The following is a 13,380-nucleotide window of genomic DNA, read 5'->3' as shown; positions in this document are numbered from 1 at the left end:
ACACACAGTTCAGAGTTGTCACTCATCTGCAGCCATGTGATGCCTGGTTGTTATTGCATAAGTTATAGCCATCCTAGCAAGCGAATGCTGGTGGGCATTGTGAGAAACTGTATCCAAATCTTGGAACTGTACAAAGTAGTTTCTCCAACAGCAATGTAATTTTGCTGGAGTTTCAGGGTAACATGTTGAGGGTGAATCCCATACTTGGTACCTGGCAATCCCTCATGACATCATAATATTGTCACCCCTGACCCAAAGCAAGTCTTCCCCAAAGAAGGTTAGACAGGATGCCACACTTACCACGGCCTCTGTGTTGATTAACATCAGGGGCCCCATTTCACGTTGTATTCTGTGCAAATGCTCCCTGGAGAGGTGCCTGGGTGGCTCAGTCGGTTAAGCATCCAACTCTTGATTCCAGCTCAGGTCACGATCTCACGGTTCATGGGTTTGAGCCCTATGTTGGGCATTGTCAGTGCATAGCCTGCTTGGGATTCTCTCCCTCTCTTTCCCTTTCCTGCTTGTGTTCTCTCAAAATAAATAAACTTTAAAAAATGCCCCCTGGAATTGTGTGTGTACCTCAGCCTGATGCTTCTGAACACCAACAATGAGATGTCTCCTGGTCTGCGTTGCTGAGAAGGTATCCTTTCAAAGGTAACTTCCACTAGCTTATGTCAGAATGCTCATTTCCACCAAGCTTCTCCTCCAGCCCTCTGTTGAGCTACTTCCCCATTCCAAATTTGCCAAAATGAAACAATTTTGTTATTGCCTTCCTGAGGCCAAGGGAGCATGAGAACAACCTCAAGGGAAGAGATGTACCACATCTCGAGTCATGCCAGAAGTGGGGTCATGCTAGGGCAGGGTCTGAGCTGGGCTTTGATCCCAGGTAGAAGGGCTTGCCTCCTCACTCCAGGCCTATGAGGCTGTGGGCTCTAGACTCAGTGGCTTGGGGAGAGCTGGGGCAGGGCTGAGGTACGGGGAATTGACCTACCATTTTGCTGGTGGTGACACTTGGGAAGTGGCCAGTTTCTGTAACAGCCAGCATCTGGGTCGGTGGCTGGGAGCCCTCCAGCTCAACAGAACACATTAAAGTGCTGACCTTCACAGCTGGAGGAGTCCCCAAGGTGAGTCGCACAGTGCTCCGACCTCTGGTGTTGTAGCGACTTTCACACAGCTTGCTGTAGCTCTTCTGTCTAAAACCACCTATCATACTAGGTTTCAAACTGTTGAGAAGGTGCCCCTTAAAGAAGGTGGTGGCCGGGCCACTTGTTCCCCATCCCCCAGCTATGCAACTGCTGAGGGGGTGGGAGAATGGACATTTTGGGGAAGGAGGGTTTCACTGGCTAGGTCATAAGCAGAGTTGGTGAGAATCATTTCTTGGGCCCTAATGGAGAGGACCAGGGCTGTGGATTGCACAAAGGCTCAGCTTCCATAGGTGCCTTTGAGGCAGCTGCTCTCAGCCGCACTGTGCATATCACCCTCTGGAGATGCCTTAAAATGCAGATTCTGATCCAGCAGGTCTGGGGCGGCCCAAGCTCCTGTAGTCCTAGAGTGTTCCCAGGCAGTGCTGGTGCAAGGCAGCCGAGCCTCCACAGCTGTGCTAGGCAGTGTGCTCGCACCAGCAGCAACAGTCTCGCTGGAAACCTGGCAGAGGTGCAAGTTCTTGAGCCTGCCCCAAACTCCTAAATCAGACCCTCTGAGGATGGGGCCAGACAGCCTGTGGGTTAGCAGCAAGCCCTCTGGGTGACTTTGATACTAAAACTTGAAAAGCACTGGTTTAATGAGACTCTGGGTGTTTGCTAGCACGTGCTCACTGATCTCCACATCCTCTCAGATGACTGCTTAGTGCATTCTTTGCTCATTTAACCATCTGGAGAATCTATCATCTTATTTTTGTCTATGCCTGTTAGCAGCATCTTTGGCGGTTATACAAATGAACTGTTACGTGTAGTCCTGTAAATACTTTCGTTGTGTGCAGAGTAGGCTGGACTGAGAGTTGTGGGGAGGTACAAAAGGATTAGAAGAGTCTCCCTCCATTAAAAAAAAAACACAACACCTCTGAAAGCAATAAGGGCTTGTTAAACCGCACGCTGCTGGGCTACACCCCTGGACTTTCTGACTCTACAGGTCTCGGTGTGCCGTGAGAATTGGCATTTTTAGTGAATTTTTAGGTGCTGCTGCTGCTGCCGCTCCAGGGAACATTTTCCAGAATGCCTTCTTTGGATCATTCATTCCCAAAGGGTCATCTCCTTTCATGCTTTCTTGCTCTCTTGCAGGTTGGCTGTAGGGGATGCAAAGTGGGGAGGACCGAGAGGGGGGCGGTCACGCGTGTGTGCAGAAACAGAGCCACTCCACAGCCAGTCTGCAATCATCTTTATTTCATCAGGTGGCTCCAACAGGTAAGTGGTTCTATTAATATACATTGAAGGACCAGAGCCAGAGCCTGGGCTAAGACAGGCATCCCACTCCTCCCTAGCACTCTCCCTCTTAAGAAAGGCACTGACTTAGACTTCAGCCTTGATGTGCATACAAAACGGCTGCAGTTTAAACATATCAAATTAGGATGTGTTCCTCCCCTGGAAGTAGATTCCTGACTCAGTTGCTGCACCAAGGGCCAGATGGGCATATGATCTGTGGCACTGGTCCTCCACTCTGCTGTTCAAGCTTGAAAAAGAAAATGATGTCCACATCCCTCCCCAGGCTGATTATGTCAGAATTTGGGTGAGAGAGTGTGGACCAGAACCGGCTGATTCTGATGTGCAGATGGGTAGAGAATCACCATGCTACAGGCTGACTGCTATGCACAGAGCTGAGGATGGGGGTGGGAAGCTGGGGTCTCAGCGTTTCTCCAGGACCTGGCTTTCAGTGAGAACTTTCTTGTGTATAATGGAAACAGGATTCAGAGACGGAAGGAGCACCCCCAGCCTTTGCCCCTGCAATGATGGTGCAAGTGTTATCTGTTATCATTGTGAAAATGGTGATTCATTTGGCTTTTATGTGAAAGCAGAATAAAAGATCATATCAAAATAGAATCATATCTAAGGGCTCTTGAAGCCACTTTGGATTTTAAAAAGCAACTGTGGTGCCCCAGTGTCATGTACTGCTAAGTGCTATATGACAGGAGGTCATGAATGTCATATCTGTGTCATCTTATTAAAAATGGGGATTATTATTTGAGCTTTGGGATTACGATTAGAAACTAAATTCAGAGATTTGCCTTTGCAAAGTACAGTATAGCCCTGTTGTTTGTAATTACCATGATTAATATGGAATATATATGTATTTCATATATATATATTTGGAATGAATATAATATGGAAATAAGTGCCCTTATAATTGAATGAGGAGATTAAACAGTGCCTATAGAATTCTGATATTTTCTCTGTGCTTCACCAGGGTAAATAATACATAGATATTAAGGCTGAGTAAATGACTTTTCACTGATGTAAGTGACCTTAGTTACCACTAAGGGGTGATCCCCTTCAGGTAATAAACCCACTTAATGCCTGTTTCGCTGCCTTCACCGGGAGGACAGGACACGATCAGCTTGCTGGTGATGGGTGTTTTGCTGCCAGATGGATTTCCTTCAAAAGAGACTGTGATATTATTGATCTTCTTGGATCGTACAGAGTCTAAAGCGCGAACAGAGAAGGCTGGGTTCTCCACAATGACGGAGAAAGTGACCACATGATAGAAAATGTTCTTGAAAGGGATGACTATGTTGTACCCGGCCCGGATCAGGAAGGGACCCTGAGGCTTGGGGGGCAGAGCCACTCCAAAGAGAGGGATAATATACTCCCCGCCTGCAATCGACGACAGCATCAGGATGCCCTTGGTCTCACCCAGGTGGCTGGGCTCAAAATAGACTTCCACGCTGACTTCACTTCCTCCCTGAGCCCCTGGGGCAGCGCTAATGACCTTTTCCGTGTGGAAGTCCTGACAGTCAGTCTGAAAGAGGAACACATGCATTTAGTTCAGACGGGATCCCAAAGAGCACACCAGCAGCTTGGTCCCTTCTCTGGCCCCTCACTATCAGACATCAAGCAACCTACCTTTGTGTGAGGCCAGGCAGGTCATAAAATGTTGTGCCCTTAAAACTCCCTTGAAGAGTAGGTAATACTAATTATTATCCCTGTTTTATCACAAAGATATCAAGGCCAAGAGATGTTAAATAACTTGTCCAGAGACACAAAGCTGGATTACCCCTGTGTGGCATTCATTGAGGCTACTCCCCCATCTGGCTCTTCTTTTCTCTCACATCCATGAAAGACCAAACAGTCTGGCTCCTCATGGATGGGTGGGACTAGTTATGGACAATTAGTTGTGAGTAGAAGTGAAAGGTGTTACTTGCACACTAGGGCATTCAATTGCCAGTGCAATTTCACCCCTCTGGCACTCTGACCGGAAACAGAGAGTTGGTGGTTGCTGTTTAGCCTGGATCCCCAAATGGCTGTGATGAACAGTTCCCTGCTGACCCTCACTGGATAGACAGCACAAGTGAGGGACACACCTTTGTTGTTGTTGTTGTTGTTGTTTATTTTTAATGTTTTTTATTTATTTCTGAGAGAGAGAGAGAGATAGCATGAGCAGGGGAGAGTCAGAGAGAGAGACACACACACAGAATCTGAAACAGGCTCCAGGCTCTGAGCTAGCTGTCAGCACAGAGCCTGACACGGGGCTCAAACCCACAAACTGTGAGATCATGACCTGAGTTGAAGTTGGACGCTTAACCGACTGAGCCACCCAGGCGCCCCACACCTTTGTTGTTTTAAGCCACTAAGATGTTGGGGCTGTTTGTTACTGCAGTGTAACCTAGCTTCTCCTGACTGGTATGACTGATAAAGAGCCTTTGCCTCTTGACTATAGCCATGGACCCACTGATGCTAACTGGCACAGGGTCACCCAGTGCAAAGGCTACACTCTTAGATCCCCTTGTTGCTAGGTGTGGTCTTATGCAGTTTTGTTCAAGGGAATGAGTAGAAAGGATATCTACAGCTCCCACCATTCCCCTTTGTAGCTGGCTGGAACACAACGTCATGGGAAGCTTTCTTGACCCCTGTGGATCAAAGCAACTCTCTACAGAGGGAAGAGCATCAGGGCATAAAGAGTTTGGATGCCTTATGGCATGGAGCTATCATTCCAGCCCAAACTGCTTATGTTCACACTGTTATTTGAGAGAGGAATAGCTTTTAGTTTGTTGTTATTTTGGGCTTCTGTTTCAGTAGTTAAACCTGTATTGCAATTGATATAGTAAGTAATAGTAAATGCAGCATTTACTATGAGCCAGGCTCTATGAAAGTGGTTTTATATGCACCTTTTAAAAGTCTCAAAGCAGTCCTCTGAGGCTGGGGTATTGTTACCATTTATAGAAAGGTTAGAGAGCTTTAAGTAAATTATTCATACAAAGAGTAAGTGGTGAAGTCAGGGTTCAAATCCAACTTTGTTGGATTTCACAGCCTCTGCTCATGATCACTGAGCTCTACTGTCTCCTTTAGTGACCACTGCACATGCTGTGGGAAGCCACTGCCACCCCTCATCCCCACCTTACCTTGTTAAGAACCCAGGTCTGATACTGTTTATTTCTACCTGGGAGTTTCCAGGCTAGATGAAGCACCTGACTCTCTCTGCATTTCACATTTCTGCACCCGGTGTGTTGTCCTCCTATTAGTTTTAAGCTTAGACTCCTGGCAAGGGAAGGGCCGAGTGTGGGGCAGTGGCTGCTCACCCTGCAGTAGTATTCTGTCTTCTGCCGGGTGTAATTGGTAAACTTGGCAAAGATGCTCTGACCGCTGCCAAGAACAGTCTGGAAGTGGATGGGCTTTTCAGGCAGTGCTGGCGTGGCCTTCAAATTGAGCTCATACAGGTAGTAACCCAAATCACCATTGTGCAGTGTTAGTCTCCCAAAGGTTTCTCCAGCTCTCAGGGGCTGGAATTCGAATGAGAATGTGCCCTGCAAGAGAAGACAGAGCCTCCTGTGACGCTGAGAGTCTGACCCATCCCTTGCTACCCAGTGACCTCAGAGCAGGTTGGTGGCAGAAATGGTGATTCACAAGAAAATGCTCACTCTACTTCTGAGCCCGAGGAATCTTTGTCCAAACCACCCTTCTTTCTCCCCTGTACCCCTTCTAGATTTCCCTAGAAACACCCCAGAGGTACTTATATATGTGGAATCTCCTTGAATCTAAGGGATACTGGTCCTCTTTTGAGAAGCACACTCAGGGCAATGGGGGTGGTGTTGTCGGCAGGAGGGCTGAAGGTCAGCAGCTCCTTCTTTGCTTGCAGCCAAGCTCAGAATGGCTTCCTGGGTTCTACCTTCATTTGGGGAAGGTTTTCTCCTTCTTCTGTTTTCACCCATGACAAAACAAAACAAGAACCAAAGAGTATTGCTTATAGTAACAAAATAAGGGAAACAATTCAAATGAGTGAGCGGTAAGAAATTGCTAAATAAGTGATAGTTTATCCACATCAGTGGAATAGTAGGTAGCTGCTGAAAAGGAAGGGGCAGAGCTATAAGCACTAACATGAAAGGTGTTGATGGTATTGAAAGTAAAAGGTAGGAGATTCCATAAATTATGTAAAGCATAAGCTCATTTATGTGGAGAAGAATATATCTGTTCAGGTATAGAAAAGAGACAGCAAGGATATATATCCAATTGTTATCAGTAGTTATCTTAAGGTGAGGGAAATGGAATTTGGGGACTTTAATCTTCTGTTCCATATACTTTTGTATAGTTAAAATTTTGTTGTTATCATGAGTAGGTATTGTTTCTTTTTAAAAAGAACTAGTTCTTCTCATTGAAAAATAGAATAAAAAGAGGATATCATTAGAATTGCTGTAGATATTTAACAGGAAAGGATATAATATAAATTTGTAGATGATTTTACCACAACTTAAAAGTTTAGATGAAAATGGACAAATGTATAGAAAATATAACTTATAAAAACAAACTCAAGTAGATAAAGAAAACCTATATACTCCTATAGCCATTAAAGACATTTAATCAATAGTAAAAAAGGTTTCCCTTAACAAAATTCCAGGATCATAAAGATTTACTTGTAAGTTCTATTAGACAATCTAGTACTTCACAAATTCTTCCAGAGAAGAGAAAAAGAGGGAACGTACTTCACCTCGCATGATTTTTATACCCAAATCTAACAAGGCTAATAGGAGAAAAGAAAATTGAATGCCAGTCTCTCCCCGAACATATATACAATGTGCCTCATAAAAATGTTATCCAACTGAATCCAGCAATATATAAAGAAGAAAATATTACATGACAAAATTGGGTTTCTTCCATGAATGAAAAGTTGGATTAACATTAAAAAAATCAATCAGTTGCCACATTGACACATTAAAAGGAGAACAATGATATGGACATCTCGATAGATGTAGTAAAAGCATTTGATAAAATGCAACATCCATTCATAGTGTTAAAAAAAACTCATAGCAAACTAGGAATAGAAGGGGACATCCTTAATGTGATAAAGGGTATCTATAAGAAACCTAACACACATAATAAATGGTGAAACTTTGAACAAAATTGTAATTATTTACAGATGATATCATGGTACATGTAGAAAATTCAAGAATCTATAATTGAAGTTATCATTATTGATAAGTGAATTATATAAGATGGTTGAGTACAAAGTCAATATACAAAAAGTTAAAAATAGAACTACCCTATGATCCAGCAATCACATTACTGGGTATTTACCCAAAGAATAAAAAAATGCTAATTCAGAAGAATACATGCAACCCTGTTTATAGCAGCATGATATACAGAGTACATGATCTAGAGAGTACAACACTAAGCAAAATAAGTCAGTCAGAGAAAGACGAATACCATAGGATTTCACACATATGTGGAATTTAAGAAACAGAATAAACAAGCAAAGTAAAAGAAAGAGAGAGAGAGAGAGAGAGAGACAAATCAAGAAACAGACTCTTAATTATAGAGAACAAAGTGATGGTTACTAGAGGGAGAGGCAGTGGGGCAATGGAGAAAACATGTGATGGGGATTAAGGAGTACACTTGTGATGAGCACTGGGTGATGTATGGAATCGCTGAATCACTGTATTGTACACCTGAAACGAATATAACACTGTATGTTAACTAACTGGAATTAAAATAAGAAACTTTAAAAGCAAAAAAAGGGGGCAAAGTCAATAGATAAAAATCAATTATATTGTTATTTACTACAACAAATAGAAAACAAAATTTTAAATAATACCGTTTACAATAGTTTCAAAGTATGTAAAATTAGACGTAAATCTAACAAAAGATGAGTAAGTCTTCTAATAGAAAACTGAAAAAAAATATTGTTGAGAGAAATTAAATAGGAAGACTTAAATAAATGGATAGTTAGTCAGAGAAAGACAAATATGTTTTGACTTCACTCATATGAGGACTTTAAGATACAAAACAAATGAACATAAGGGAAGGGAACCAAAAATAATATAAAAACAGGGAGGGGGACAAAAACATAAAACACTCTTAAATATGGAGAACAAACAGAGGGTTATGGAGGGGTTGTGGGAGGGGGGACGGGCTAAATGGGTAAGGGGCATTAAGGAATCTACTCTTGAAATCATTGTTGCACTATATGCTAACTAACTTGGATGTAAATTTAAGAAATTAATAAAGTAAAAAAAAAAGAAGACTTAAATAAATGGAGACCTGCTCATGGGTTGGAAATCTCAATAGCTCATGCTATTATTTACAGACTGGAATTCTATCTGTGACAGATGTACTCCAAGATGGCCCCTGGTAATCTCCACCTCCTGCTATTCATACTCTGTGTCATCCTCTCCCATGTTGTACCGGGGCTGGTCTGTGTGACCCCTAGTATATGGCAGACAGATGGCATATAGCTTCTGAGATGAAGTGGAAAAGACTGTGGTTTCTGTGTTGTGTGGGCTCTCTCTCCTTTGCTCTCTCAGCTTCCCTCAGATCACTCACTCTAGAGGAAGTGAGCTGTCATGTTGAAAGCACCTGGAGGGAGAGGTGTATGTGATGAGGAACTGAAGCCTCCAGCCAGTAGCCAGCAAGGAACTAAGCCTTTCCAACAACCACATTAGTGAGTTTAGAGGCAGGTTATCCAACACCACTCAAGCCTAGAGATGACTGGAGTCCTGCTGACTACTGACTGCATCCTCATGAAAGACCTTGAGCCCAAACTACACAGCTAAGCGGCTGCTCGTGGATTCCTGATCCTCAGAAACTGCGTAGATAATAAAGGTTTGTGGTTTTAAGCTGCTGATTTTTAGGATAATTTGTTATGGATCAACAGGTAGGTAATATATTCTTAAAATATTCCAATCAAAATCCTAACAATTAATTTAATTAAAAAAATTTTTTTATAGTTTATTTTTGAGACAGAGAGACACAGAGCATGAGCAAGGGAGGGGCAGAGAGAGAGGGAGACACAGAACCCCAAGCAGGCTCCAGGCTCTGAGCTGTCAGCACAGGGCCCGACGCGGGGCCCGAACCCACAAACCGCGAGATCATGACCTGAGCCGAAGCCGGACGCTCAACCGACTGAGCCACCCAGGCACCCCGATAATTTAATTTTTTTGGAAGAACATGACAAGCTGACGTATATGGAACTGCAAAGGGCCAAGAACAACCAAGATACTCTTGAAGAACAGGAATATAAGAGACTATCAAGTCTTAAAAGAATATCACCAGGAGGGTATTATGATTTTAATTTAACTAGTAATATAGCTTCAAAGTATATAAGGCAAAAACATGACAGAAGTACAAGGACAAACAGACAAATCCTCTGTCACAGTGGTGACTTTAATACATGCTCTTAAATCTGACCAAACAAGCAGACCAAAATATCAGCTAGGGGACAGAGAATTAACACCAAAATGGCAAACACATGCTTTTTACAAGTAAATGGGGGGCGCCTGGGTGGCTTAGTCGGTTAAGCGTCCGACTTTCGCTCAGGTCATGATCTCGTGGTTCGTGGGTTCGAGCCCCGCGTCGGGCTCTGTGCTGACTGCCAGCTCAGAGCCTGGAGCCTGTTTCAGTCTGTGACTCCCTCTCTCTCTGACCCTCCCCTGCTCACACTGTCTCTCTCTCTCTCTCTCCCCTAGAAATAAAAAAAAAGAAAAAAAAAAGAAAAAAAAAGTAAATGGAAGATTAAGGAAAAGATCACATAGTGGGCCATAGAGCAAGTCTAGACAAAATCTAGAGCACTGAAATAAAATGGAATATATTCCCTGACCACAGCATAATTTTAAAATAGCACGTAGAGGGGCTCCTGGGTGGCTTAGTTGGTTAAGCGTCTGACTTTCGCTCAGGTCATGATCTCGCGGTTCGTGGGCTTGAGCCCCGCGTCAGGCTCTGTGCTGACTGCCAGCTCGGAGCCTGGAGCCTGTTTCAGTCTGTGACTCCCTCTCTCTCTGACCCTCCCCTGCTCACGCTGTCTCTCTCTCTCTCCTAGAAATAAATTTAAAAAAAAAATAAATAAAATAGCATGTAGAAAAATCCATGTTTGGAAATTAACAAAAAACACTTGTAATAACCCATGAGTCAAAAAAGAAGTATTGATAATAATCAAAGTTAGGACATTTTTGAACTTAATGATAAAAAGTACATGTAAAACTTTGTACGCTGCAGCTAAAGCAGCACTTAGAGGGGAACTTATAATCTTAAATGTGCATACTGGAAAATAAAGAAGACAAGAAGTTAATGCACTAAGCATCCATCTTAGAAATTAGATAAAGCACTAGTAACCCAAAGAAAGCAGAAAGGAAGAAACAATAAAAAGAGCAGAAATTAAGCAGCTAGAAAACAAACATATAATAGAGTACCAACAAAATCAAAAGATACCTTTTTGAATATAAGATATACTGAGAAAGCTCTAGAAAGACTGACAAATAGAGGGTACAACCAATATTAGAGATGAAAAAGGAACGTCACATAAAAAAGGTAGTAAGAGGATATTAACAATGTTATGCCAATATTGTGAATATATGGATGAAACAGACGTGCTCTCATTGCTGATTCAAGAAGAAACAGAAAATCTAAATAGTTTAATAACTCATGAAAGGAATCAAATCAGTAGCAGACCATCTTCCCACAAAGAAAACACCAGGGCTCAGTGGTTTCATCTGTGGGTTCATGGAACACATAATTTAAATCTTTTACAGACCCTTTCACAGAAGTGAGGAAGCAGGTAAATCCCCGGTTCTTTTTCTATCTCTGGCAGAATGGACACTCAAATTGGACAAAGAGTACCAGAAAGGAAAACTGGTCCATTTTCGCTCATGAGCACAGAGGCAAATCTACACAGACTATTACCCAACCAAAGCCAATCTGTTTGTAGAAAGGTAAATTAAGACCGCAAGGAGCCATTAGTTTATTGGATTGGTAAACCTTTAAAAATCTGGCAATGCCAAAAGTTGGTGAGCTCTCATTGCTGACTGGAGATTATCTCCTGGCTGGCAGTGAAAGGCATGCATACACTGTGACTCAGTGATTCTACTCCTGGGTGTACACTGGGGAGAAACATGCCATGTCCATCAGGAAGGCACTTGTGCAGTAAGGTCCATGACAGCATTTTTCATGATAGCCAAACACTGAAGCCACAATAGATGGATGGCCACAATAGAATGGATATCTAAATTGTGGTATAGTTGTTTGATGGAATATTCTACATTGGTGAGGATGAATGAACCTCAGCTGCATGCATCAATGTGAAGATTGTCAGAATACACAATACTGAGCAAGACGTAAAACTCTGAACAATGCAATTAGTATGATTTCTTTTGTATAAAGTTTGAAAATAGGCAAACCTAAACCATATGGCTTAAAAGCAAGAAATTATTATTATAAAATAAGGTTAGTAGGAACGTTTAGGAGCAAGGGATGGTACTGCGAGTAGGGACAGAGGTTTTTGGGGTAGTGGCAACTTTTTATTTCCTGGCCTGGGTACTGATTATACAGATATTTCTTTCATAGTTATTTAAGTGAATGTGTTTTAATACATTATATGTATATACATGTTTTACCTACTTTTTGGTGTAGATTTTATATTTCATGATGAAAAATATAAACATAAAATAAAGGGCATGGAGGGTCTCTGAAGAACAGAACAGGTTTGGGGTTTTGAAGGGTAAGGAAGAGCTAGGATAGGTGTAGAGAATAAGCAGGTGGGCTCAAGTTGGAGAAACAGAAGGGATTTTGATGGAATCTAGACAGTGAGAGTTTGGAACCATACATTGAACAGAGTCAAAAGAAAGTTCATCTCCACATCAGCCCAGATTTCCAGGCCATGTCTTCCAGGTTGTGCGTTTCTCCTGAAGCGGTCTGTGCACAAGCAATCATATATACGAGAGTGCCTGCTGTTCACTCAATACACTACTTTATCCCTTGCTTTCCTCTTCACCACATACACTCTACATTATCTTTACAATTACAAAACATTTTTTAATGTTTATTTTTGAAAGAGAGAAACACAGAGTGTGGGCAGGGGAGGGGCAGAGAGAGAGAGGGAGATACAGAATCTGAAGCAGGCTCCAGGCTCTGAGCTGTCAGCACAGAGCCCGACGTGGGGCTCGAACCCACAAACCATGAGATCATGACCTGAGCAGGAGTTGGGCACTTAACTGACTGAGCCACCGAGGTGCCCCTATGTTACCTTTTATGGTTAGCAAGAAACACAAAAGCTTTCAGTTTGAACAAAGCAAACGAGCGTCTAACAGGCAAGTGTTCATGATTAGTAAGTGCCTGTTACATGTCCGAACCAAAGAGCAGAAGGGGAGAGGACAGATCAGGAGTGTGGCTAATGTACCATCTCCTGCCTTCTCACTGCAGGGGCTGACCCAGCTTCAGGGAGGTAGGAGACCCTACAGGCAGACCCTACAGATATCAGGGGGGCCCTGGTAGCCAGGGTCATACCTCAGAGTTGGCAGGCACCACAAACTGGGTGGGCAGGCTGATGTCAGGGACCCTGCATTCCATGGAGAAGGTCACCGTATAGGGCAGGGGGTTCTCCACCTTGATGGAGGCTGATGTGCTCTGCCGGACGGGGCTCACCATCTCAATGGTTTTGATGACGCCGGAAGGGATGACCCTGAAACTCACCATGTAGTATAAAAACTCACTGGTCACCTCGTTTCGGAAGATCACCTGGGTTTGTAGGGAGAGGGGGAGGAAGGAAAGCAGAGGAGAGGTGTTAGCGGAGGGTCTTTGGCTGTCTCAAGGAGCTCCTCTGTCTGTTAGCAGCGCCTGGGTACATGCAGCACGGGTGCCAGGCTGACACTGGCACTCCCACCCTGTCTGAGTTCTACCAGTCAGCCTTTCTCCTTCCTTCCGTGTCCTGCTCTGGCTCAGAAGAGGCTGGAGGAGCACTGTCTAGTGCTGAAGGTAA

The 13,380-nt window shown here is 43.3% G+C and overlaps 1 protein-coding gene across 1 annotated transcript in view; it reads right to left on the bottom strand.

The window, feature by feature from the left end:
* Positions 1–2,355: 2,355 nt before the first annotated feature.
* HYDIN (HYDIN axonemal central pair apparatus protein) overlaps positions 2,356–13,380 on the bottom strand; it is a 346,043-nt gene continuing 335,018 nt past the window's right edge. Inside the window, exons 83-85 of the mRNA XM_039223564.1 lie at positions 12,909–13,139; positions 5,723–5,947; positions 2,356–3,945 (exon numbers count right to left, since the gene is read on the bottom strand). Of these exons, the coding sequence (XP_039079495.1) occupies positions 3,463–3,945; positions 5,723–5,947; positions 12,909–13,139 (939 nt within the window). The 3' untranslated portion in view covers positions 2,356–3,462. The remainder of the gene's footprint in view (positions 3,946–5,722; positions 5,948–12,908; positions 13,140–13,380) is intronic.

This window comes from Hyaena hyaena, unplaced genomic scaffold (assembly GCF_003009895.1).
Source record: "Hyaena hyaena isolate Hyena2069 unplaced genomic scaffold, ASM300989v1 scaffold_18, whole genome shotgun sequence".
NCBI lineage: Eukaryota > Metazoa > Chordata > Mammalia > Carnivora > Hyaenidae > Hyaena > Hyaena hyaena.
Note: the sequence above shows the minus strand (reverse complement) of the source record. Positions and strands in the feature narration are given on the sequence as shown.